The sequence below is a fragment of the Zonotrichia albicollis genome, chromosome 3 (genome assembly GCF_047830755.1).
Source record: "Zonotrichia albicollis isolate bZonAlb1 chromosome 3, bZonAlb1.hap1, whole genome shotgun sequence".
NCBI classification, from domain to species: domain Eukaryota; kingdom Metazoa; phylum Chordata; class Aves; order Passeriformes; family Passerellidae; genus Zonotrichia; species Zonotrichia albicollis.
The window spans coordinates 37,862,047-37,885,546 of NC_133821.1; the positions used below are offsets into that span (position 1 = coordinate 37,862,047).

The window sequence follows — 23,500 nt, forward strand, 5'->3', positions numbered from 1 at the left end:
GCGGCGGAGTTCGCTGCCCGTCGGGCGCGGGCAGAGGCATCCCGGGGATCGCGGGGAGAAGGCGAGGGGCGGGAAGCCCTGCGGGAAGGGGCGTCCGCCGGCACCACGGCGCCAGAAGCGCCCGGCGCGGTGTGAGTGGTAGTCCTGGTCCGAGCAGGACCTTGGTGGTCAAGCACGTTAATAAAGGCGGTCGGGGAGGAAGGCGTCCGGGGGTGCTCTATCCACGTTTGGTTCATCACTTTATCCTGTGAGGAGGAGGAGGCGGAGAGGCGTGGGGCCGGGGCGGGCAGTGTCCCCGGCGGAAAGCCGCCCGGCGGGTGTGGAGGAGCGGCAAGCCCAGCCCGGGGAGCGCAACCCCCGCTGCGGCTCCCGAGTGGTGACGGCCGCGCTGCTCCCCCAACAGGCAAAACTTTCTACACTCAAACACACACAGAGACACACACGCACGGCCGGGGCTGCCGCCGCCGCTCGCTCGCCCCACACACACACACACACTGACGTCTTTTGCGCATTTCCTGCGCTGGAGCGAGCGGCGGAGCGGCACCGGCAGCGGGCGGGGGCTGCGCGGAGGGAGGCGGCCGGCGGCGGCCGAGGGAGGCGGCGGGCGGGAGGCGGGCGGGGGGCGGCCGGCGGGCGGGAGGCGGGCGGGAGGCGGCGGCGGCGGCTCTGCCCATCGCCAGGGCGGCGGCCGCCCAGCCGGAGCCCGCCGAGACCCGCGCGGGCCGCTCCGCTCCGCTGCCGGCGCCCCCCATGCGCGGGGGTCGCTCCGCTGGGTCCTCGGCCTTGGCGGCGGCGGAGCAGGAGGAGGCGGCGGCGGCGCAGGACGGGCGGCTGCGGGCGGCGGCGCGGATGGAAGGTCCCCGGGTGGATGTTTGCTGAGCGGAGGCTGTGCAGTAGGCAGGGCTGGTGGGTCGGCCGGTGTTTCTGATCCGTGTGTGTGCGTGTGTGTGTGTATGCGTGTGTGTGTATTGTTGTGCGGAGCACGGGCAGGACTGGCGTGTGCGGGAGCCCGGGATCGCGGCTCTGCTTCCTCTGCGAGGACTGATCCAGGATTATGGTCAGGGTGAAGGGAGAAGGCTCTTGCTTACCCCCGGATTGATTATGCTCGGGTTTTGATAGCATTCGGGGGTTCCTGCAGCCGCGGCCGCCTCCCCCTCCCTGGCGGCCCCCCTCCCTTGTCTTCCGTTAGAAACACGGGCAAGAAAATAAATGTATTCACTGGGTGTCGCAAGAGCAAAGGCTAAATAATCAAAGGTAACAGCAGCAGCCAGGCGAAGAGACCCGCACCGTACCCTGCTCCCCCACCTCCCAGACCTGCCCTCCTATTTATTGGCGAGACCTCCCTCCCTCCCTCTCGGTGCGAGTGCGTTGAGCGAGTGTTTGATCCCGGGAAAAGTGCAGCTATCCAGCCATGGTGGTTTTCAATGGCTTGCTGAAAATCAAGATCTGCGAGGCGGTGAATCTGAAACCCACGGCGTGGTCTCTGAGGCATGCAGTGGGTCCCAGGCCACAGACCTTTTTGCTGGACCCTTACATCGCCCTCAATGTGGATGACTCCAGGATCGGGCAGACCTCGACCAAGCAAAAGACCAACAGTCCTGCTTGGAACGATGAATTTGTCACCGACGTTTGTAATGGCAGGAAGATAGAGATGGCTGTTTTCCATGATGCCCCCATCGGGTACGACGATTTTGTAGCTAACTGCACTATACAGTTTGAGGACTTGCTGCAGAACGGGAGCCGTCACTTCGAGGACTGGGTAAGTGTTCACGCTGTAGATACATACATGTACATGTGATTTTCAGTGGCATGGCTCTGGATGCAACATCTGTCTTGCAGAGCTGGGTTACCAAGGGCAGGTAATACTCTGAAGGCTTTGCATTATTTCCACACTTTGTTTTACTGAGATAGTCATGGTTACTATATAACTAATGCATGTTATCTACAGGCGAGGCAGGAAAGAAAAATATGCTGAATATAAGTACGAGGTGTGTAGTTACCTCGCAAGTTTCTGAAATTATGTGACATAAATACAAATCTAGTTGTCTTACTGAGTCTGAAGAGCCTGAACCAAATGCATCCATACCAAACATTACTGCAAAACACAGATCCAGTGCTTAGATGAGTTTCATCATTTCAGTATGAATACTCTTGTTTAGCCTGGCAATGATGAACCTTAAAAATCCAGACCTGACCTCTGATGCGAGACACCTCAGGGTGTTCCTGTCACTTGAGAGCTTGCTGCATCAATACTGATGCTCCTCCTTCCTTCCTTCAGATGATCGACACCTCTCTGCGTAGATCTAACGCAATGCTTCTTCAAATGCTCAAGACTGATGAAAGGGTCCTAGTGGAATATGGGCCCAACTAGAGAAATTCTCATGTCTGTACACACAATGTGTCTTAGCAGCTTTCACAGTGTCTTTAAGACCCAGAGGCTAACGTGACTCAGTGGGAGTACAAAAAAGCTGGAAAATCCTTGCTCTGACATCCTCAGGTAGTGTGATTTAACAGGGAGAAACCGATCAAACAATGAAGAAACAGGAAACGTGAATATGCACATTTCACATTTCTGCAGTTAAACTGTTAAATGGTGGACATCCTTTAAATGAGATGTATGATAAAACAACAGTAGCTGTCATCTCATTTTCAGTGTGCCCTGCTCAACCAGCCGTCTGAAATTATATATGCTGATGTTTCTATGTACTTATTTTTCATGGTCAAGGATACTGGCTAGTAGTTTTTTGGCAGACACACAAAGAACCCAGGACCAAAAAAAATTAGCTAGGGTTAATAGGTCTGAGTTTTATATATTCTTTGGGGCTTCTTTGTTTAATGCAGTTATATAGAGATGGGGAAATGATGAAAGGGCATGAAAGAATTAGACTCTATGCTGATTAGGAGCTGATCAACTTTGCTGTTAAAACTTTTATCTTTACAACTTTAAAATATTTTTCATTTTTGCTGCCTATGTGTTGCATTGTGATAATCGGGGTCTAGATTATTCTGGTGCTCTATAAAAGCTACACATTAGTAAGCTCAAATGGTAAAAGTGGGTGATAGAAGGAGAAAAAATAGCTATAACAGGAAAAGACAAATGCAGCAGTATTGCAGATGTCTTTTACCTGTATTGAATGATAATCAAGTTGGGACTCTCCTGAAATCAAGTGAGGTTTCATCTTTGAGACTTTCATCTTTGAGAGGGATGAGGATATCTGCACAGGTTTTTAGTGAAAGAATAATAATTTTGTATGTTCCTTTTGTGCATGGTACGTGTTGTGAGTTTGTCACCAAATCTGGAAGAACCTTGCAGATTCCAGATGCCAAGTTTGAATTTTGGTGGGACTGGGGTGCATACTGGCTCTGATATTTAAGGTGAACTCAAATGTCTGAACAGATTCCCTAGATAAATAGTGGAATTTAACAGGTTGAGGTCCATTGTAAACAGGATCTGTGAGGAACTAGATAGCTGAATCAGATAAATGCTGGCTTTTATTGCATCAGGATTCATTGCTGTCCAGCATTCAGTGGGTGGGAGGAGATGAGGGAGTGACTACGCTTGTTGTCTGTTGTGTGACAGGATTGAGGACATGGCAGTGGATCATAACTGGTCAGCTCAATATAATGCAGCTTCTGAAACATCACTTACCTTGTTTTGTACTGTAAATCCTTACCATTAGGATTGTGTTCATGTACCACAAAGACAAAGCACACACCTCCCCCTGTATCACGGTTAGGGGTGGAGTTAAGTGTTTACAGGATTGTGCTTCACCCTTTCCAAAATCTTCCTTTTTACTGAGTGTGTCACTGTAATTCTAATACTGAGTGTGATTAGTGGATTTATATATAGGGACTTCAAAGAACTGGCTCTTACAAAATCACACCGGTTTTGGGTCGTTTTTCATTGAGTTACAAGGAGACCTGTGGCTGTGACATCTCTATAGAGTCCATACTGAAGTAAATAGATTTATTGGTATCTTCCTCAGTGTCTGGAGTCTGTATTAAAACCTGAAAAAGAAGTTGTCTGCAAAGTGAATGAGTTTCACACTACAAGGAAAATGCGCATGGCCTAAACCAACATTAGGCTAAGATCTATTGGTATGAGACAGTCAGTTTTTTCTGTTTAATAAGAGGACTAGTTCCTTCATTTCACTCTTGGCATTTAAGGCAGATATTTTTGTAGTACTCTTTCTGAACTCTGTAACAAGAAAATTAAAACCAGCAATCACAGTAACCTATTCTTCTTTACTGCCTGAAATATCAAATAAATGCAGCCTACCCACTTGAAACACACTTGAAGACCATCAAGTCTTTCTATGCCATTCTGAGGGTTTCCCTTTAAGCAGTCCTGAAAGTTGGAACTGGGTACCAAGTACTTGCTGAGTGTGATTGGAGCAATTACACTACTGCCCCTCCTTACCTTCAGCATGATGCAACAATTATTGCAGGACTGGACAGTCACTCTTAAAAGAGGGTTGAGAAAATGTCTTGTAAAGGTCTTGTAAACATATTAAGCTTTAATGCTTTTGATCTCATATAGTACTGCATGGGGGTTTTTTTAAGGAAATTTCAGAATTTGTTTTATAATATCTGCACTAGGGTCAAGGTTATGTTTCTAGGTTTCTAGGTTCTTGTCAGAAGTCCAAAATGCAAAAAAGATTCACAAAAAAAAAAGATTTTGGGGTTTTTCCCCCTAAGAGGAAACTGTTTCACATTTTAGCCAGCTCACCAAATTTGATTGACTTTTGCCATTGTTCAAATCCTTATATTTTTCTCAGATGAATTTTTTAGGAAAATACAGGATATTTTTCCTCACTCTTAGGCCTGTGCTGTATACGGATGCCATGGTTACAGTGGAAACACTAATGATAAACAAGTACAAAGCTTGAAATCATGATAATGTCTACTGTACTAATACAAGTCAGATAGATATGCAAAATCCTGGTTCCTTTCATCTACAGAGTGTTCAGCAGTTGCATTTAACCTTATAATACATATACTCCCTGAATATATATATATATATATATATATATATAAATTATTCAAAGTTGTGGCGTGAAACAGTAATTCAGAGTTTGCTGGATGAAAGCTTTTAAACAAAATACGTAGTTTTGTGGGGTTTTGGTAAGATCAATAGAAAACACTTGTTTAGGTTTCTAAAATAAGTCTAGTGACAATTAAAAAAATGGCAGCTTTTCCAGTAGTGCATCAATACAGACATAGCACAGGAAAAGTGTCAGTTTTGCAGATTTTTTTAGTCATGGTTACGCTGCAGTTTTAAAGAGAGCTTTGGATTGATGACATTTCAGGCTTTTTGTAAGCACAGAAAATGTCATACAGAATGGCACCGAGTATTCAAGAGGATGCTGGTGAACTTAGTCTTTGAAAAACAAAAAATACAGAACAATAAACAACTTGCAAGTTCTGATTGAAAAACAAACTAGCAACTTGACAGCTCTGGCTATATTTTTTTGAGTTAGGTAATTCAGGTAATAATAAAATATGTTTTTATCTAGCTTTCTTACATGTGGCATATGTAAATGATTCACTTGAGTTGGCATTGAAGCTACATTTTAATCAGTGGAATTGAGATCAGGAAGGAAAATTCCATTGATATTTAGCCCTGTGGTTCCACTCCTGCAAATTATCATGATCAATGTTTATGTGTGTGGATGATTGGTAGTATGGGTTCTGAGTTCAAGTCCACTTTCCAGAGTTGATGACAGATGAAATCAGCGTGATTGGACCTATGCCAAAGACTCCATCTAAGGGTCTTAGCCATTAGCTTGGCAGTACATGAGAAAACCTATTGAGCTGTCCTAAGAAATCCTTTTGCTGGCTGAGTAGCAGAACTCACTAAATCATTGAGAACATCAGAACATTTAACAAGAAAAGCCTCTATTTCCACTGAAAATAATTTACAGCTATATTTAGGTTAATGAAAGAGATTTAATTTTCTGCTGTCTTAAAAGAAACCCCTTATGCTGTCAGGAAAAAAAATAAAACATAGATTGTAGTGAGATTTTCTTTGCTAAAATATCTTCCATAGTATTTTTCTTCTTTCAGTGCAGCTTCTTCAGATCTAAATTTAAAACATTATACTTTTTTAAAAGCATACTTTCATATTTCTGTTTTGCCAATGTGAAGTTAGTTGTGCAACTGTGCCACCATTGTATAAAGCAAGTTTAATATGAATTAATCTAATATCTCAGTAGCAAGTGGATGATGAATTATAGGAAATGGCATGGGGAAGAAGTTGCAGTCTATACAGTTAAACACCTAGGTTATCTGAGCTCTGAATGTCACCCGAAAGGCAGCAGCAGGGGAGGAAATAAAGCTCTTGAGAGTCCTTGGTCCTGTGAGCTGTCCATGAATGTGAGAAGTAGAACTGTCTTTTTCCAGTGCCTCTAATCTGAATGAAATAGAAAGATGACTTAGGTGCTTTTTTTTTTTCCCTTCTTTAATGCCATTTCTGTTGTTGGAATGGGAACTCCTTTCTGCCAGCAGGTGATCTGGTGTAGCTGGCAGACAGAGAATGGAATTGTCATAATTGTAGCACAGGTCACCCTGTGCGTTCACCTCTGCTTGTGCCGTGCACTGCTGAGGGCTGGCACTGGGCTGGCAGAAAGTGACTGTAGCATATTTTCATTTTTATTTTCATCTGCTGACTGAATTTATTAGTGCTGGTGGTGTTGAAAGGCCCAGGATTTCACTTGCAAAAACTTCAGATCTCAGCTAAACTGTGGTTCTTGGGCTGCTGAAAAGCTGTTATCGGAATCATATTTGTTGAGATGGAAGGGAAATTGCTGGGATCCTGTTTGAGAGGTTTCTGCATGACAAGGAGGTTATGGAGCAAGATCTGTCAGGCTTGTGGCGCAAGGCTGAGAGCTACGGGGCTCAGCAGGGTTTCGAAGGGACTCTCTCATTCTGAGGGTAAGTGATTGTCAAGAGGAGCTGAGAGATTTTGGAGAGAACTTTGTACAGATAAGGGTCTTCCTTTGCCTTCTCCCGCAGTCTGTCTCCCTCCTGTTCCTTCTCTTTTCCCTCTCTGCCAGGGATGTGGTACAGTCACACACAGCTCACCCACTGTCTTGTATCAATCCCTTTCTACAGCTGCATAAATCTACTCCTACTCCCTGCTAGAAATGTTCTCTCTACCAGCTTCTGCTTACCTGCAGTGCTTCCCAGTCTGCTGAGAAGCAACAGAGGGGGAAAATGCTGCCTCTGCTGTTGTTACTGCAGGGAGAGAGAAAGGGCAAAGTGGGGAGAGGAAGAGATGAGGCATGGGGAGAAACCTGGAGGAGGGTAATGAGTGGCTGCTGCCGCAGCGCGTACTCCGGCTGCCCTTTTGGCAGCAGCAGAAAGCTGCACGTGTGGGGGGGGACAAGGCGAGCTGGCATAGGCAAATCGGCTGGTTGGAGGCCGTATGGTGATCACTGACCCACTTTGGGGGTTTTTGGCCTGCTTTGCTGAGCATGTAGCTTTTGAAGCCTCACTTCAGATGTGAAAAAATATTGCTCAGGGCATAAAAAGTGTGTAGTGGAGCGTGCATTTCACTTAACATTGAATTATCATATCTGTAGGACAGGAGTTGATCTCACCACGGATCAGAATCTCATCTTATTGTTGCTAATACAAAATACTGATACAAAGTTCCACATAGTGAAAATAACTGCACTGAACTCTGTAGAAAGTATTTGTTAGAAAAGAGTTACAGTAGCAGAGTCCAGTTCATAGGTACTAGTTCAAATCTAGACTTTTACGAAATGTCCAAGTGGAGTGAAAACAGTTCCTGCATGTCCTTCTTGTACCAGTTTTAATACAGTGCGTGTCATTATTCCAGCTTGGGTGGTTCCATAGATACTGTGCAGAATTTCATGGGTCTAAGTAAACTGCTGATCCTGCTGGGTTCACTGGACATCATCCAGGCCAGTTTAAATTATTCCCTCAATAGGGTCCTGTGCTCCAAAGGAAAACCAAGAATAAATAACCGTTAACAACGTCCTTTACTTGGCTTTTTTTTTTTTTTTTCTTTTTCTTACTGATTTATTCCTCTTCTGTAAATCTTGCATATGTAAGTCTGGTTTCTGCTCTCTAGCATCAAACTGAATTTCTGTCTTCCATGTCCAGAATTCTTTAAATATTGCCAAAATGAGGATTTGATTTAAGTTGGAATTGTAGAACTTGGCAACTAAATGTGATTTGTTTTCACTCTGTAACTAACTTTCATTTAAATGAACTTTTTGGTGGTTTTTGGGTTTTGAAGGGAGACTGTGAATACAGTTTTAAAACATTGAAGACAGGAGCTTTTTGGCTTGGAATTGGCTGGTTGAATTATGCTTTACCCAATACTATCTTAATCTCCTTTCCCCCACCCCAACTATTATCTTGTAAGAGAAAGACATCTGCAGTTCATGGTAAGAGAGGGTTTGGCAACAATAGAGCATGCAAGTAATGGGATATTTGTGGTAAGAGAGGACTGAGAAGAGACTTTTCCTCCATCCACATGGAAAGGTAAGGCTGGAAGTATTTGGATATGGAATAAGATCAGAAGTCCATAGGCAGCTTGTAAAACTGACAGTTTGGGCTGGGGAGGTTTTTGCTGCCAGGTTTTTGCTAAGCTGGCCAGAGCAAGGCCTGAAGAATGGGGTATTTTGTGTCATGCAAATTGTAGAAGTTACAGGGGTTTCAGCCATTTAGGGGGAAGGTGGTAACTACAGAAGGGTGACGAAAAGTTTTCATCTTGTGTTTGTGAGTACTTTCCTGTTTGGCAGGCAATCACTAGACAATGTAAAAAGTATATTCAGTAATATTAATATGAAACTGCAACTGTAAAGCTAATAAGCCATTCTAGAGATTGGGTAACTTTCATGGCAGTTATGTACTTTGCACTACATTTTAGTAAAGAAAATGCAAATGAATATGGTGCAAGAACATCTGCAGAATTCTTATCTACTCTGATCATTATTCTACCAGTAGCTTGAATTGCTAGTAAAGTTGATTTCTGAGTGTCCTCTCACTTGCATTCCTCCAAGAGTTAAAAATGTCAATGATATTGAAGTATAATTGCTGTAATTTAACAGAAGTTACAGAAGCCAGGATTTCACGTATTTCTGAATAGCACAGCTAAGAAACCTAGAGATATTGGCATGTTCCCATTAAATGTAACAGGAGTTTGAATGTTTGTTTTATTGGCAGCAGTGTTAGAGAAATGCTACGCAGTTCTAAGAGGTTTTTTTTCCCTCTGAACTCTTTAGGGCTTGAATTGTTGAGGAACAGAAATAATGTCAGACCATAGCTTTTGAAATTAAAAAAAGCAAAGTTTGATTCCATCGGAGGCTTGCAGGCAGCCATTTCTGCCTTATATCGGCTAACTTGAGCTGATTTGATTGTTCCAGACAATAGAATCATTTTGCTTGTTTCTGGTGTCCTGCTGGGCAATTTCATCACAGGCAGGAACAAAAAAGCATGAATAATGGCTAGATATTACTAAATAAATTTCATGTCTGCATTGTTTGAACAGCAAGCCCCCTTGGTATCTCTGTGAAGATACATAAGACTAGGGAAATGTACTACTTAATGTTTCCAGCTTAGTGTCTTTCGGTATTTGAGAGTATAAATAAGTTACAGGCCTCTTATTATGGGGGACCGGGATTTCTTATGCATTTAGAACTCGCCATTCTTCAGTACATTGGCATTTTTTATGTCATTAAAAGATACACAGCTTTGACAATGTTAATATTTGTAAATATATTTAGAGAGTGATGTGATAGTAATGATGCAGATATAAGCGGTAGAAAGATGAAGGAAGACTGATGCATCTTCTGCATAGGTGATGAGGAAATTGCTGGAGTTGCTTTGCTTTGTTTCACAGGTTAAAAGCCAGCAAGACTATAGTGCCCTTCCCTGTTTTCCTTCAGTTTCCTCTTTATCAGCTGTTCTGTCTTTATGCTGCCAATTCTCTGTCTTTCTTTATCTGTTCTGGCTCTAGGATGGTCAAGAATAGTGCATAAGGGTTTGATGTTGGCAGTGCTAGCTGGCTGCGTGAATGAAATGCCCTGCTATAGATCTCTACAGAGATCTATTCCAAGCACAGTTTTCTTGCTGAGACCATATTTACTCATTGCATAAGTCTTTCTGGCATCTGTCAACTTCCCTTTATTTCAAGGTGAGATTGATCTGTGGCCTTAGAAAGTGATGTCTGAGAATGTATTGGAAAAGGAAAGGCTTAAAGTCATTCATGCTGCATCCACTATGTTTTCCCTCTCACATGGTTCCTTTTGGAGTTACTGAGGAATCTTTTTGCTTTTCTTTCCCTCTGAGTTTCATTGTCTTTTCCTTCCTTGTGACCCCATAGTGCCTTGGCACCTCTTGAACCTTTGACCTCTTGGCCCACTTTTCTCCTTAATCCACTACTATCACCTTGCCCTCAAGTCCCAGCTGCTGTAACTTTTCCTTCATTTTCCATGTCATTACTTCCCTTATATCCATACTGCCGTTATTCCCAGCTGTCCAACTCCTTCCCCTTTCTTGTCACTCTGGTGGACCAGTAAGATCCTGGTGTCAGTAGGATCAGAGGGATGCCAGTGTCTGAGGCTCTGTGGCATTTGCCCAGCCGCTGTCATCCAGAGCACGGCCCCGCTGTGCTGCTCAGCAAGCAGCAGGGACTGATCATACTCATGGCTGTTGCAGTGGCTGTTTGAGTCAGACAGGAGAGATGCGCTGAGCTTCCAGTTAGTTATACTACCAAGGTAGCAATAAATGTAGTATATAAGAATAAATGTAATATGTGGGTTTGAACTTCAGGCAAAAATGCTGAGGTTTTAGCAGACTCAGTGGGATGTTGTAGGAACATGATCTGTCCCTGAAAACTGGACTCTCCCAAGCAGTGGGAACACTATTAAAAAATTTTAGTTGGCACTGACTGTTCGGATTTTCAGGGACTCCTAATCACAGAAAATACCTATGAGTGTTTGGTATTTTTTTTTTTATTAATTTAATGTGAAATGGTGGTTTTTGTCTTCAAAAAATTCCAGTCCAAGCACAAGTCAAGAAGGCAGACTGGGGAAGCCAAGAGAAATATTAGGAAAACACTTACCAGTGTGAAAGGCTGCAATGATAGTTGAGAAGCAGCCTATCAGCTCAGCTTTGCTTGGTGTCCCTAACTCAAAATATCAAGGGGAGAGGCAATAGTGGAAATTTTGCTAGGGATATTTGGAGTTCCTGATGCTTTGCAAAATGTGGTGTTTCTCTTCAAGAAGTTGATGTGGTTAGATGGACAGCCCACATGATCTAGTCCATGATTCCCAAACTTGTAATTGTTTCTTAGTGTCCCATACAGCTTCAAGAATGTTTCTACTGCCCAGTTTGAGAGAACTACAGGATTTTTCTGTATAATTCAATGAAAGCTGGTATAGTATTACTACATTAGAGCTTTTTTCTGTAGTGATAGGTGGGTTAGACCACTAAGAGTACAATAATGAAATTTGGATATGTTATATAGGGGTAATAGTATGTACTAATGTCACTGGGCTGAGATAGGCTATGTAAAGTTTTATCTCGCCCCTTTACTCATCCTGCTAGCAATTTCTCAGAGCCATGCCAAGCCTCTGAAAGGAAGAAAGAACAAAGAAGAATTTTATTAACACCTCATGCCTGTTTTTTAGAAGTGTTGTCCATTGAATCAGAAGCAAGTGTCTGGGCTTTTCACCTAAAAAGCAGAACCTTGAGCTTCTTTCTGACAACCCTTTGGCAATACTTTTAATATATGTGTGTGTGTATTTATAATTGGTAGATATATAGATACATTACATAACTATAAGTTATATATCTATATCTGCATATAACTTTAAAAACCAATATTAGTTTAGTAGTTGTATTTGGGAGGTAACTTTGCATATACATTTTTATAATGTAAAGGTTTTATAATGTGAAAGGTTTTAAAATTCAAGTTCAGCTAAACTTACTTTGAACAATTCTGAGGAGCAGCTCAGACACTATGACCTAGACGAGCTCCTGTAATCTCTTTAGGTGCTCTTTTCTTGCCAGTCCATGCTCATTCCTCTCTGCTTTGTCCATTAGTTGCAAGAGGCCTTGGGGATAATGTTACCTTCTAGGATATATCATTTAGCAGAAATGTGGGGTTATGATTCTCTTTTGAAGGGTATTCACTTTACTATAGTAATATGGTAATAAAAATAGTTGAGGAGCAATTGACCTATGTTCATCACAGTCCAGAACAGTGCAAAAACCCCACAAACTTTGTTGTGTTGGTTTTGTTGATAAGTAGATGTGTGAGTAAGCAAAATCAATATGTCTTAAACAAACACAAAAATTGGAAGTTTGTAGTGAGTGCTGTGCATTAATGACTGGAGGACAGACAGAGGTAAATTGTCTTGCACACAGACTCAAAGTTGATGTTCCTATATTGATTTTAATGGGTAGCTCTTTAAGTGGTGTTTTCTGTTGCTGAAACTATTGAGAGTATGTGTGTCATTTAGTTGCATACATACTGATTCCTCTGTGCTCCCAGCTAGTTACATCACCCTCAACTGAATTCCTTCTGTGTTCAATATTGAACTTTATGTATTTCTCCAAATTGAGATCTACTGCAAGTTTTTCAGCAATGTGGAAATTACATGAAGAATTTAGGCTCCTGATTCAGCAGCCTTTTGAAAGTGTTATCTAGCTGTCTTTTCCTGAGTGGCTGTATGTGTTGTCATAGAATCACAGAATCTGCTGAGTTGGAAGGGACCCATCAGGATAACTGAGTTCAGCTCCTGGCCCTGCACAGGTCACCCAAGAATCACCATGTACCCCAGAGCCTTGGTGCTGTGACCACTCTGGGAGCCTGTTCCAATGCCCAACCACCCTCTGAGTAAAAAGCCCATTCAACACAGCTTCTAAACTGTGTGCAAATGCGTTTGTGAGTACATTGTGAACTGCTTGTAAACCTGTTTGGTCAGAAGTGTCAGTTCTGACCATCAAGCCTTCTCTTCAGTTTGGTAATATGTGTTGTTTTGGAAGTGGTTTTGTTCAGGGTGTTTTTAAACTAAAAAAAAACCCCAAAACCTTAACATTTTTGTTTTTGTTTTGGCTGACACTTCATTAAAAAATCTCTAGTAAATCACTGGATATTTGAACAAATTAAATGAAACTGATCTCTAGCCTTGTTTGAATGTACTCTGGACATCAAAATGACAATCATGTAACAAACATGTTACATTTAGTTTAAAATGTGTGGGCTTTCCAGCAAAGAACTGTTTTGCTGTAACAGTGTTATTAATACCATAAAGCTTTCAAAACCCTTAGTGTATTCTAAAGTTTATACTTTTTAAAAATCAGGTTTAAAATCAAATGTGAAGTGTGAAAATGCAATTTTGTCCTTCAGGCTGTTCCTGGAACACTGAGGTTAAAAACGAACATTTGACTGAAAAGGAAGGGAGGCAGAGTGAGAAGTGGGGGCACCTCTGGTGAAGCCTTTTCTCCCTGCAGCAGTCTCCTTGCTGTACTATATGGGCTTCTCTTCTGTGGGACCTGGACATAATTGTGGCAGTGATCAGTAAGACAAATTACAGGCCAAATGTTTTGTAGAATTGCCAAAAAGTTTGCAGCTCTTCCAGCAACTGTGAATCAGCCCTGCACCCTCTTTGTAGACTCGCAAGGAAAATCTGCTTCCCAGCAGCAGTGTGCTGCTCTGCAGAACTCCTCCATTGTGAGATTTATGCACGGTTAGTGAACTTTGCGATGCAAAAAATGTGAAGTCTTGGAGACATTTTATGCAGCTATGAAAATGTGCTTGATGCTGGTGCTATCCCAGGGAGACAGCAGTGAAGTGCTGAGACCTTGTCAGAGCATGGATGTGTACATGCTGGCAGCGTGGCAGTTTTGAGTGTAGGAGTTATTGGTTTCTCTTTGATAACATGAGGTTGTGCAGAAACAGAAAGTTCACAGTTTCTTCCTTCAGAAGTTTATGATGTAAAATAAGAAAAACAATCACACTTTTGGAGTGCAACAACCTGTGTATCAAGCTAGATGTGGCTTGCAAAAGCCATGGAAAATGTGCAGCAAAATAAAAACCTATACTTTACAGGAGAGAAGTATGCGAAAGAAATAAATTATGTGTTATGGTAACTTTTAAAAAATGTATCTAATGGCCCTTGGGGAAGCAATAGCTGTCTAACTGAGGAGTTAAGGGAGAGTGTTTTTATTCACATGAGTCCGCAGACAAAGAGGCTGAAGCTTGTGTGCCAGACCAAGGAACATGTAAATATGACAGATGGTCAACAAAGTGAAGCCACTTTGTTGAGCAGTTCGTACAAATAAGGGAGATCTTTTTTGCAGCAGGCTTTATTTAACTAGAAGTTTCAAAATATCAAAACAGATCAACAAAAAAATAGACATCATCAGTACTGCTTGCTTTTCCTTAGTGTTTTTGGTAACAGGTGGGGTTGGTGAATTAATTTTTACAATACACAACCAATTTCTGATCCTGATTACATTATTTTCTGAATTTTGCGTGAGCTGTGAGATAATGTGTAATAACTTCATTATAATCTTGCATGCTGTGAACTGGTCATACAGGTTTTTGCATACTTAGTTGTCCTGCATCTGCTTGTGATATAGCATGTTATCACCTTTTTCTTCTGTAATTATTGCCTTTATTTCCATTCACATAATTCCTTCAAACAAATGAGCATGTCAGTAGTAGAAATGATGGGACAAACATTCACTCATAATCCAGGTATAAAAATCTTCTTATAAAATGAATAAGCCAGCCTTTTATATCAATGGTTCCAGAAGAGGCCTTTGTCTGATATGTAGATCTGTCTGTCTCAGGTTGTAATGAAGCTCATTAGCAAAATAATCTGAGTCTGGAGAATCTTGAGTATAGTCATCTTCACAGCATTCCCTAGAGTAGGTGTAATGGATGAAGATTTCTCCATGTTGCCCAGAAGTATGGCACAAGCATTGTGGTTTTAATCTGACAATTTTGCTGTGGAAGTATCAGTTTCATTTTTACAGTGGGGAGACAGGGTCTGAGATCTAGACTAGTGAAATAAGGTTTCTGCCTGATACCCTCTAGAGATACCTCTTTCGGTTCTAAAGCTTCTCCTTCATCTGTCAATCTCTTCTTTTACTTTTGTAAAAGAAGGATTTTCACCATTACATTTCTATTTCCTTCTTGTAGCTTACCTTTTGTAGGCTAATGGATTTATGGTTTGATTGGAAGGGGGTTTTTTTCTGTTTCAATTCTCCAACCACTTTATTATGAGGATGCTTTCTTCCTTGTAGTAAACAAACAGAAATGCATGGCCTCTGTTTTGCTGCCTTCTTGACGCTGTTGCTTTTTCTCTAGAGGTGTGGATCTATAAAACCAGGCTTCTAGACTGTCAAAGCAGAGACAGTAGTTGGAAGCTGAGCTACTCCTCTGGGTGGCTAGCTGGGGACAGCACCAGCTTTACTGTTTCAGTGAAAAAAAATCGGCACTGAGGGTTATCCCATGTGCATGTACTCAGAAAGTCCCTGGTATTGAGCCTACCTGTGTATGAATATGTATAAGCTGTCAAAAGGCTGGAAGAGCTGGATGTGTAAATCCCTCTGAAATATAGAACAGGTTGTTTTGAAAAGTTTGAAACTTTGAAAGTTGCCGTCCTAACTTTTAATTTTGTACATTCTTATAACCCCAAACTGCAGTTAATATGGTAGAAGACAAAATGTAAAGTCAAAGTTTTTGTGTTTGATTGTTCGTGCACTAAATTTGGAGGAAAGGGGACTTCCATTTGAGTCAATCATTTGAATGAAACAGAACATTTAATTTTACATTTTTAGGGTCTTGTCTCTAAGAGTGGAAATGCTTAGGATCCTCCAGCTGGAGTGGTGTGAAGAGGGAGTAAGTACAGCTGGTGTGTGCTGTGGAGCAGCTGTGCACTGCAGCAAAGCCTGATAGCCCAACACCTGAGTGTGTTTATAAAACAGATGCAGAGAGATTATACTGGTGTTGCCTGCCTGGCAGACTGCTAGCCTGTGGTTTACACAAGGCTGTCCCTGGTTTGGAAAAAGCCACATATTCACTACACCGGATGTGCTGACATGGCTTGGGGTTAACATGTTGTGCTTCAGGACTGACCCCAGTTGGGAAAAATTTGGAGCAGATTACAGCAACTGGGGCTTCATGAATTTTAGAAAGAGAGATTATAAGGGAGAAATTATAAAGGGGTTTTTATTTAGCTGCTCGTTGGTTTGCAAAATTATTCATTATTTAGTGTGTTTGGAGCTCAAACAAAGTGGGAGAAGGGCGCAACATACCCATTACCATCCTTTCACAGTGAAGAAGGAGCTTTCTCTTTGGTTTCCTGATATTGTGTATAGTATTGCCCTTCCTGATCAGTATAAATTGCACATCTAGAGTTGTAAGTGTAGTAAAGCTTTTTACTTATGTTTCTTTCATCCAAAAGGTACTGTGCAGATGCTACAAAAAATGTGTTGAAAGGTGAATTGCTAAGGTCCATCATCCTAAAAGTAGTGAGTGATGGGAATATCAATTATGTGATATTACATGAAACTGAAGGCATTGGCGTGCAAAGGTGTTGAATTTAAGGCTTCAGTTACTTACAGTTTTCATCAGGTTAAGAGAATGTACTTTTACTTACAACTTATAGACATCTATATGGCTATCCAGAATGTAATATTTACTTTGCAGTACACTGCTCAGTGATTTACAGGAAGAAACCAGTGCCCTTAAAATATTCTGATGGATTTGCTTCATCTTTCAAATGTATGTGGCTCATGAAAATCAATTAGAATAGCAGCTTAAGGGAGTATGTTAATGCTTTATTTCATAGTGGAAGCTTATAATACTGGAACACCTTTTACCTCAGAGAAGCTATGATTTTCTTTCTTTAGGCAAATATGAAAAGATATGGTGCCTAAATACAACAATTTCTCTTCAAATTCTCCTGGTGAGAATCCAGGTTTACCTTCCTGGATAAGTAATGTTGGTTAAGGATAAACTTTGCAATGACAGAATGTTTTGAGTACATCCTGGGATTGAATGAATACTAGATGAATACAAAATTGTTTATTAATATTGTTCGCAGGTCCACTGTACAATATCAGTGGTCCCTATCAGTCATCGCCACTTCAGTATGAAGTTAATGTTTGTGTCCTCACTTCTTAAAATATGAATCTATTATGTTAGATGTTCATCTCAAGGCTGCAGCACAGCACAAAAGTGAGCATATGGGAGGGGTACCCAGCCATCCTGGAAGTGTCCCTGCCTACAAACTGGATTTCTGGTAAGAGCTGTAATCAAAGGACTCAGCTAGGTGATTCCTTCGTGTCTCAAAATGCATCTGCTCTGAAGCTCAGAGCTCATGTCCCAGGGCTTGCATTTTCAAACGCACAGGCTCAGTCTTCTTTCCTTTTAACCCTGTTATTCTAAGGGATACTACTTTTCCAGTTCCACTTCCCTCTTGTCCCTTTTCTCCCAGTGGTACTTGTAATCCCTGATTCATTGGTTGCTGTTAGCAGCTCCTCAGTTGAGAAGTGCCTCACTTCTGCTCTTAGAAGAATTAAAGAATTGTGGTGACAGGCTGCATTTGCCAAATCTCCTAGCTGGAATAATAAAAAAGAAGGTTTTGGCTCAGAATAACTGGCATAAATGGAGGTGCAAAGGATGAAATAATTTATCTTTATTTATTTGGGTGTATATGTCCAACTCATTTAGTGGGTTTTTTTCCAGTTAGGAATCTAGTAAAGAAGATACCATTCTCTAACACTTGTGTATTCACTTGTTCCCTTTTTTCCCCTGGAGAAACTGAGACTGGAAGCAGCTTTAGTTACAGTTAACATATTTAATCATTGGAAAGCTTAATTTGAAGACCTACTTTGTTACACTGTGTTTCCCAGTGGCACCATCCACTTGTGAGACAGGAATAATGGCTAAAACACATTAAGGGAGTGAATGTGTGTCATAGGAAGAGGTTAAGTTGGTTGGAAGTTGTTGGGCAGCCTCCATTTAGGGTTGTTGGAAACATAATTGTGTGACAGCAGATACAGGAACAAAATATGTTACTGAGAAAGAACAAAAGCAAATTCGGTCAGGTATTTCAAGGCCAAGGAAACTCAGTTGCGTTATTACTGGCTCCTATTAACATGCCTGAAAAAAATAATGTTCTTTGCTTCAGCTGGGTGGCCCTCAGAAAGGGGAGAGATTCTTTCCTGCCTTTTGAAATCATCAAAGAAGATGAGAGTAATCATTTCCAAAGTTATCTCTATGTCGGAAAACCTCACTGTTCAGGATAAGCCAGGGTAAACAAAGGAGAAATAGGAAGTGACTTTCAAAAAGTATGGATTTGAACCTGTGAGGTGCTGAGTGTCTTCAGTGAAATGCTGAGCTTGCCTGATTTCCAGTAAGTTTATGGCTCTGGGTTCCTGACAGGATCAGGTCCTAAGATTAGATCTACCCTCTGAAGTAAAATTAGGTTACTGCTGTCAGCTTTTTTTGACTGCCCATATTGCTTGCAGCACCTATCATCAGTGCTCTGTATGTACACAGACATGCACAGCACTTCATCTGCAGGGACTGTATCACTTTCACATTTTCATTGTTTGTCTGCTGTACTAATTAGAACTCTGATATGAAAATGAAGCATCAAGAGGATGAAGCAAGATACCAGATGCTTACTGACAAAAGGAAGCTCCTTCTTCAATGTTACTGTCATGCTTAGGAGCATTTTTACATGTTTTATCCCTTATGTAGAGTAGAATAACACCAAATTTTTGTAGTACTTTTCATCAGTAGATTCCTAAGTGGATATCAATTTGATGAATGTATTGAATACGCAATCAAGACCTTTGGGTAAAGAAGCATGTACTGGTGTAATTCTTCACTTTCACATGAATTGCAAAACCCTTCACATTTAGCTTTTTTGACTTTCATTGGAGCCTTTCATGTTGTATGGGCATCTCAGTACACCATGTTGTGCATGGAGATTGAGAGGTTGTAAAGGATGTTTGGACTAGATTCCTCCTCTCCCACTGGTGCATACTTTACTGTCCCTATGAGGTTAATGTGCTACCAATGACTGCAGTCATTGCTGGCATTATTTGAACTAAGGGTGGGTATAATGAGACTTCACTGCTAGTCATGCTTAAGGGGAAAACTATTTCTTCACAGTAGATTTTAGAAGTTATACAAGGAAATCTGTATGCCCTAAGCATGAACTGAGAAATGTACATATAGTAGTCAGACTGATTCAGTCCTCTCATAATTTGTTGCTCTTATGCGTAGAAAATGGCTAAAAATTTTGCATCTGGTTATTGCAGCATGTAGAAATAAAACTCTTATCTGAAATAATACTGACATTTTTAACAGTATGACAGATATGAGAGTTGGTTTGGGTTCTTTTTTTTTCTGAAACTCTAAATTTATGCATGTATAGAAGGCTTGGGCCACCTTGATTCAAAGGGATATTGATTATATTTTATCAAATCTTTTCTACGGTTTGTTTCTTACTCTATTTTCTGTGTCTTGAATAGACCTTGCGTGTTCATTGACCCTGCCAGTATATGAGTTGTAAACAGATTGGAGGCAAAGAGGAGGAAAAAGAAACAGTGTTTAATTCTACCAAAGCTCCTGCCTCAGGCTTCAGTGCTCAAAGTTTCATCAAACAGGTTCTTCTACCTCTGTTTCCTCATTCCTCCTGAGGAGAGTCAAGCTGACCACGCTTAATTAATCACGAGGCTTCAGAGCCTTCCTTGTGCTGCAGAGGAACAGTGCCTCCTTTCCCCAGGACCAGCAGTGCCCAGGAAACATCTAGGGTACAGATCCTGAGCTGTGATCCTTTGGGCTGGGGGGGTGCTTGCTGGGACATTTTTTTTCACTTGGTGCGTGGTGTCTTCTGGGAGGCCACAGGGAGATGAACCCAAATTTAGTGAGCAAGAAAAGTTACTCCTCTGTAGGGAGAGGCAGTCTCCTGTCAAGCCTGGGGAGCCTTGTTTCCCATTATTCAATGATGCAAATCACCCAGGAAGTTATGCAAGGGAAAAGCCTGGGCAATACAGCATATTCTTTAATATACAGTAATCTTTGGAGGATAATATTACATAATCATGACATCACCATGTGGGATAAGATAGTATTTTGTAGCCAGTGTTTTTCCACTTACCTAAAGGATGATCTTAATACTGCAAAGCAATGCTGAAAAGGGAGCTATGCTGGTACTTGCGTATTTAACCTCCTTTAGGTTATAGACTTCACGTGACACCTTCTTGATCCCAAGTATGTGGTGTGCAGGACTTCCCTAAAGACTACTGATAAGGGTGACTTCCTCTGAAACATTTGGAGACTGTGCTTTGAATCTCTTGGTTCTCAGAGTAAAAATAAATGTGCTTTAGGCTGCCTACTGAGAAAAGACCTGACAAAATCTTCCTCTTCACTGCACAGATCATGCAGAAATTTGTCAAATATTAGTAATTAATTTTGAAACAGAAGATAAAACCACCTTTCCTGCAGCAGGCCTGTATGGATCAAAAGCTGGGAAAGATCTGTTTTGTTTGAGTAACTGTGTGATATTTTTGACCTGCTGACTCAGCTTCAAAAGAGCAGTCCAGATACCTGTAGAGCTTTAAAAGTACCTTGTGCTGGTTTTGAATGTTAGAGCTAAATGCTCCTTTTGTCCCTCTCCCCTCTCCTCCCCCTGCTTCCTCCCCTTCTCTGCACTGGGTTTGAAAGAACTAAGAGAGCCAGGTGAATATCCTCCTTTTCCATAGCACCTTTGGAATAAAAGATGGGCGAAGAAGTGCACTGTCTGTGACTCTTATTCCTGTTTTAGCTCATGAAGAGGACTACTAAATAGTGATCAGTTGTTTAGTTTGGATTGGGTCACTGTTGGCTGTGAAACCCCTCTCTGTGAGACAGGCCAGTTGAAAGCCTGGTGGGAAAGACCTGCATGGGAGAAAATTTCCTGCAAGGCAGTATGGAGCACAAGCATGGACTCTTGTTTGGAGAGTTTTTGAAACCTCTGTGATTATCTGGAGATCTGAGTGGGAGCTGAGTGCTTCTCTTAAATGAAGATGGTGAAGCTCAGATCCCCATCCCTTTGTTTTCTGCTGGAGAGTGTGAATCAGAGCTGTCTGGGCTGCTGGTCCTGCTAGGTAATAATGCCTGAGCAGGAAGAGGAGGAAGAAAAAAACGGGGATCATAATTGCAGAAAAACCCACGTAATGTCTGAAATACCTCAATATTACCCCAGAGAAGTGTGTGTCACTGATAAATGAGCCTTGATATTACTATCAGAATGCTCATGAGAAGCTTATCATCACAGGCCATGCACAGCCCACTGGGCTCTTAAGAACCAATCTCAGTGTAGTGTGATCCCATAACCTGGCAACAAAAGTATGCTCATAAGATGTACTCAAAGGTTGTTAGGTTACACCAAATTTATTCCACACTGAATGGTGTGGAATATTATAACATTTTTATAAAATTTTATAATATTCCACACCATTTTATAAAATTTTCTTATACAGATAACTGTATCTTTGACTCCAAGGCCTTGTTACCTTAATTACAAAATAGTATAGGCTCTTCTGATACCTCCAGCCCCAGCTGACACCTCATCCTCAGGTGATGATGCTTCCAAATATGAGCCAAAGAGGTGCTGAGGGGGTTCAGGGCACTGCTGGGTCCTTGCTGCTCTGGTCACTCAGTAGCTGCCCACTAGGAGTTTTCTTGCTCCTTGGCTCAGTGCTTTTTGTGGGGGTTAGTGGAAGATTTCCTCACTCTGCAGACCTCTGACAGGAGCATGGCAGTTCCTGTTTTCCATCTGAGGCTGCCAGAGGTAGCAGTTATGAGTACAGTATGGATAGAAAACTATTTTTTTCCCAGCTGGTGTGTGTGATCATCAACTGCTTTGATTAACCAGTTCTGGGGCTTTAAGTGAGACATTGTTTTTCCATTCTTTGTAGTGTTTTTGGCAAGGGGTGGAGAAAATATAGTCATAGCTCTCTTTTCTCTCTGAGTTTGTTTTGTTTTCTGCGCTTTGTGTTCAAGCACAAAAATGAAATGGTTTGAAAATAAAATAAATTAAACTATAACTAAAAAGTACTTTATATTCCCTCCTCACAGAAGTGTGTCTGAAGATAAATAGGAACAGATCATATTGGGAAAATATTACTTTCCCCCCTGCTCCTTAAAATAAAGCAATTCCTCTGTTATTGAAGTTTTCTGCAAGTAAACCACAAGCAGACATACTAAGTGCAGCCAGCTACAGGATGATAGCCTTGTTTTTGTTGTTGTTGGGCTTTGGGGGTTTTAAACTTCAGATTTAGCTATTGCAAATTGAACCACTAAAAACACATCAGTGTTATTTTGAAAATTCACAGCAGATTCAGCTCAGACCAGGAAGTGAGGTGTTGTCCTTTTAAAGCCTGATATACTGAAAAGGGTATTTCTGACGCATGACCTTCAGTGAACAGGAATTCCTCTACTCAAAATCTCATCCTTACCATGAACTTCACTGCCACAATTCATCCTCTCACAGCTGTGTGGAAAGTGACATATTGTGGAAAAAAAAGCCCCAACTATAATAGATTTTCTCATATTTTCTAAAATAAATAGCAAGGACTTGCAAAATATAGAGCATGACTTTTTGCTGAAATGTTTTGTGTGCAAAGAAATGTGATTTTAAGTTGCAAGAGGGCTTTTTTTGAGTGGAGTTCATTAGTCCTTAACTAAATAACTGATTAGATTGCTAAAATCTGTTTAACTATCAAATCATTAAGTATCACAATAGAAACCACTGGGGCATAAGTTCTTGAAAATCTGGTTTGAATTTTGAGTGGTGAATATTTGAAAATCCACAGTGAAAAAAAATCTGGCTCTGCATGCACTTTTTGTATATGTTTGCTTTCACTCTTTTTTTCCACTTTCTTTTGTGTGCTCTCTCTCACTCTCTCTGCCTTCAATTTAAAGGCAGTGAAAGAACACCTGGGAGCTGGCAGGTTTGAGAGCTGGGCACAAGTGGTTTGTGAGCAGAGCAGGTATGATGCCATGCTCAGCCATGCTGGAGTGAAACAATTTTGTGCAGACACTGAATATTACTGCAGTTAAATGCGTGCAGAAATCCAGCCTTCCTGCCAGGGATGCAGGCTGGGGAAGGCATTGAATTGAATCTCTTTGGAGCAGGAGAGGGAAGTATCTGGCAGGCGTCTTTTTTAGGACTCCGCACTTGGAGAATTTACCAGTCCCTGCTGTTTAACAGCCCAGATTTGCTAACCTCCGGGACATACGGCAGGGCCTACTTTTTTCTCCTAGTTCTTTGTGGAAGTGGGTGTTGGCTAGAGCTAGATAAGGATGAAAACGGGATATGTTGCCGAGATTGCTCTGTTTTTGCTTTTGCTTTTGTTTTATTTGCTGGATTATTTTACTTAACCTAAGGCAATTTATTTCTAGTGTTTAATTTTAAAAGCATGCCGGTGACAGAGAGATCACTGA

At 41.5% G+C, this 23,500-nt stretch overlaps 1 protein-coding gene across 2 annotated transcripts in view; it reads left to right on the forward strand.

Moving 5' to 3' along the window:
• Window positions 1-1,411: 1,411 nt before the first annotated feature.
• Window positions 1,412-23,500, forward strand: part of PRKCE (protein kinase C epsilon) — a 285,523-nt gene continuing 263,434 nt past the window's right edge. For both annotated transcript variants that reach the window (XM_005483088.3, XM_005483089.3), the window contains exon 1: window positions 1,412-1,759. In XM_005483088.3, the coding sequence (XP_005483145.1) occupies window positions 1,412-1,759 (348 nt within the window). The remainder of the gene's footprint in view (window positions 1,760-23,500) is intronic.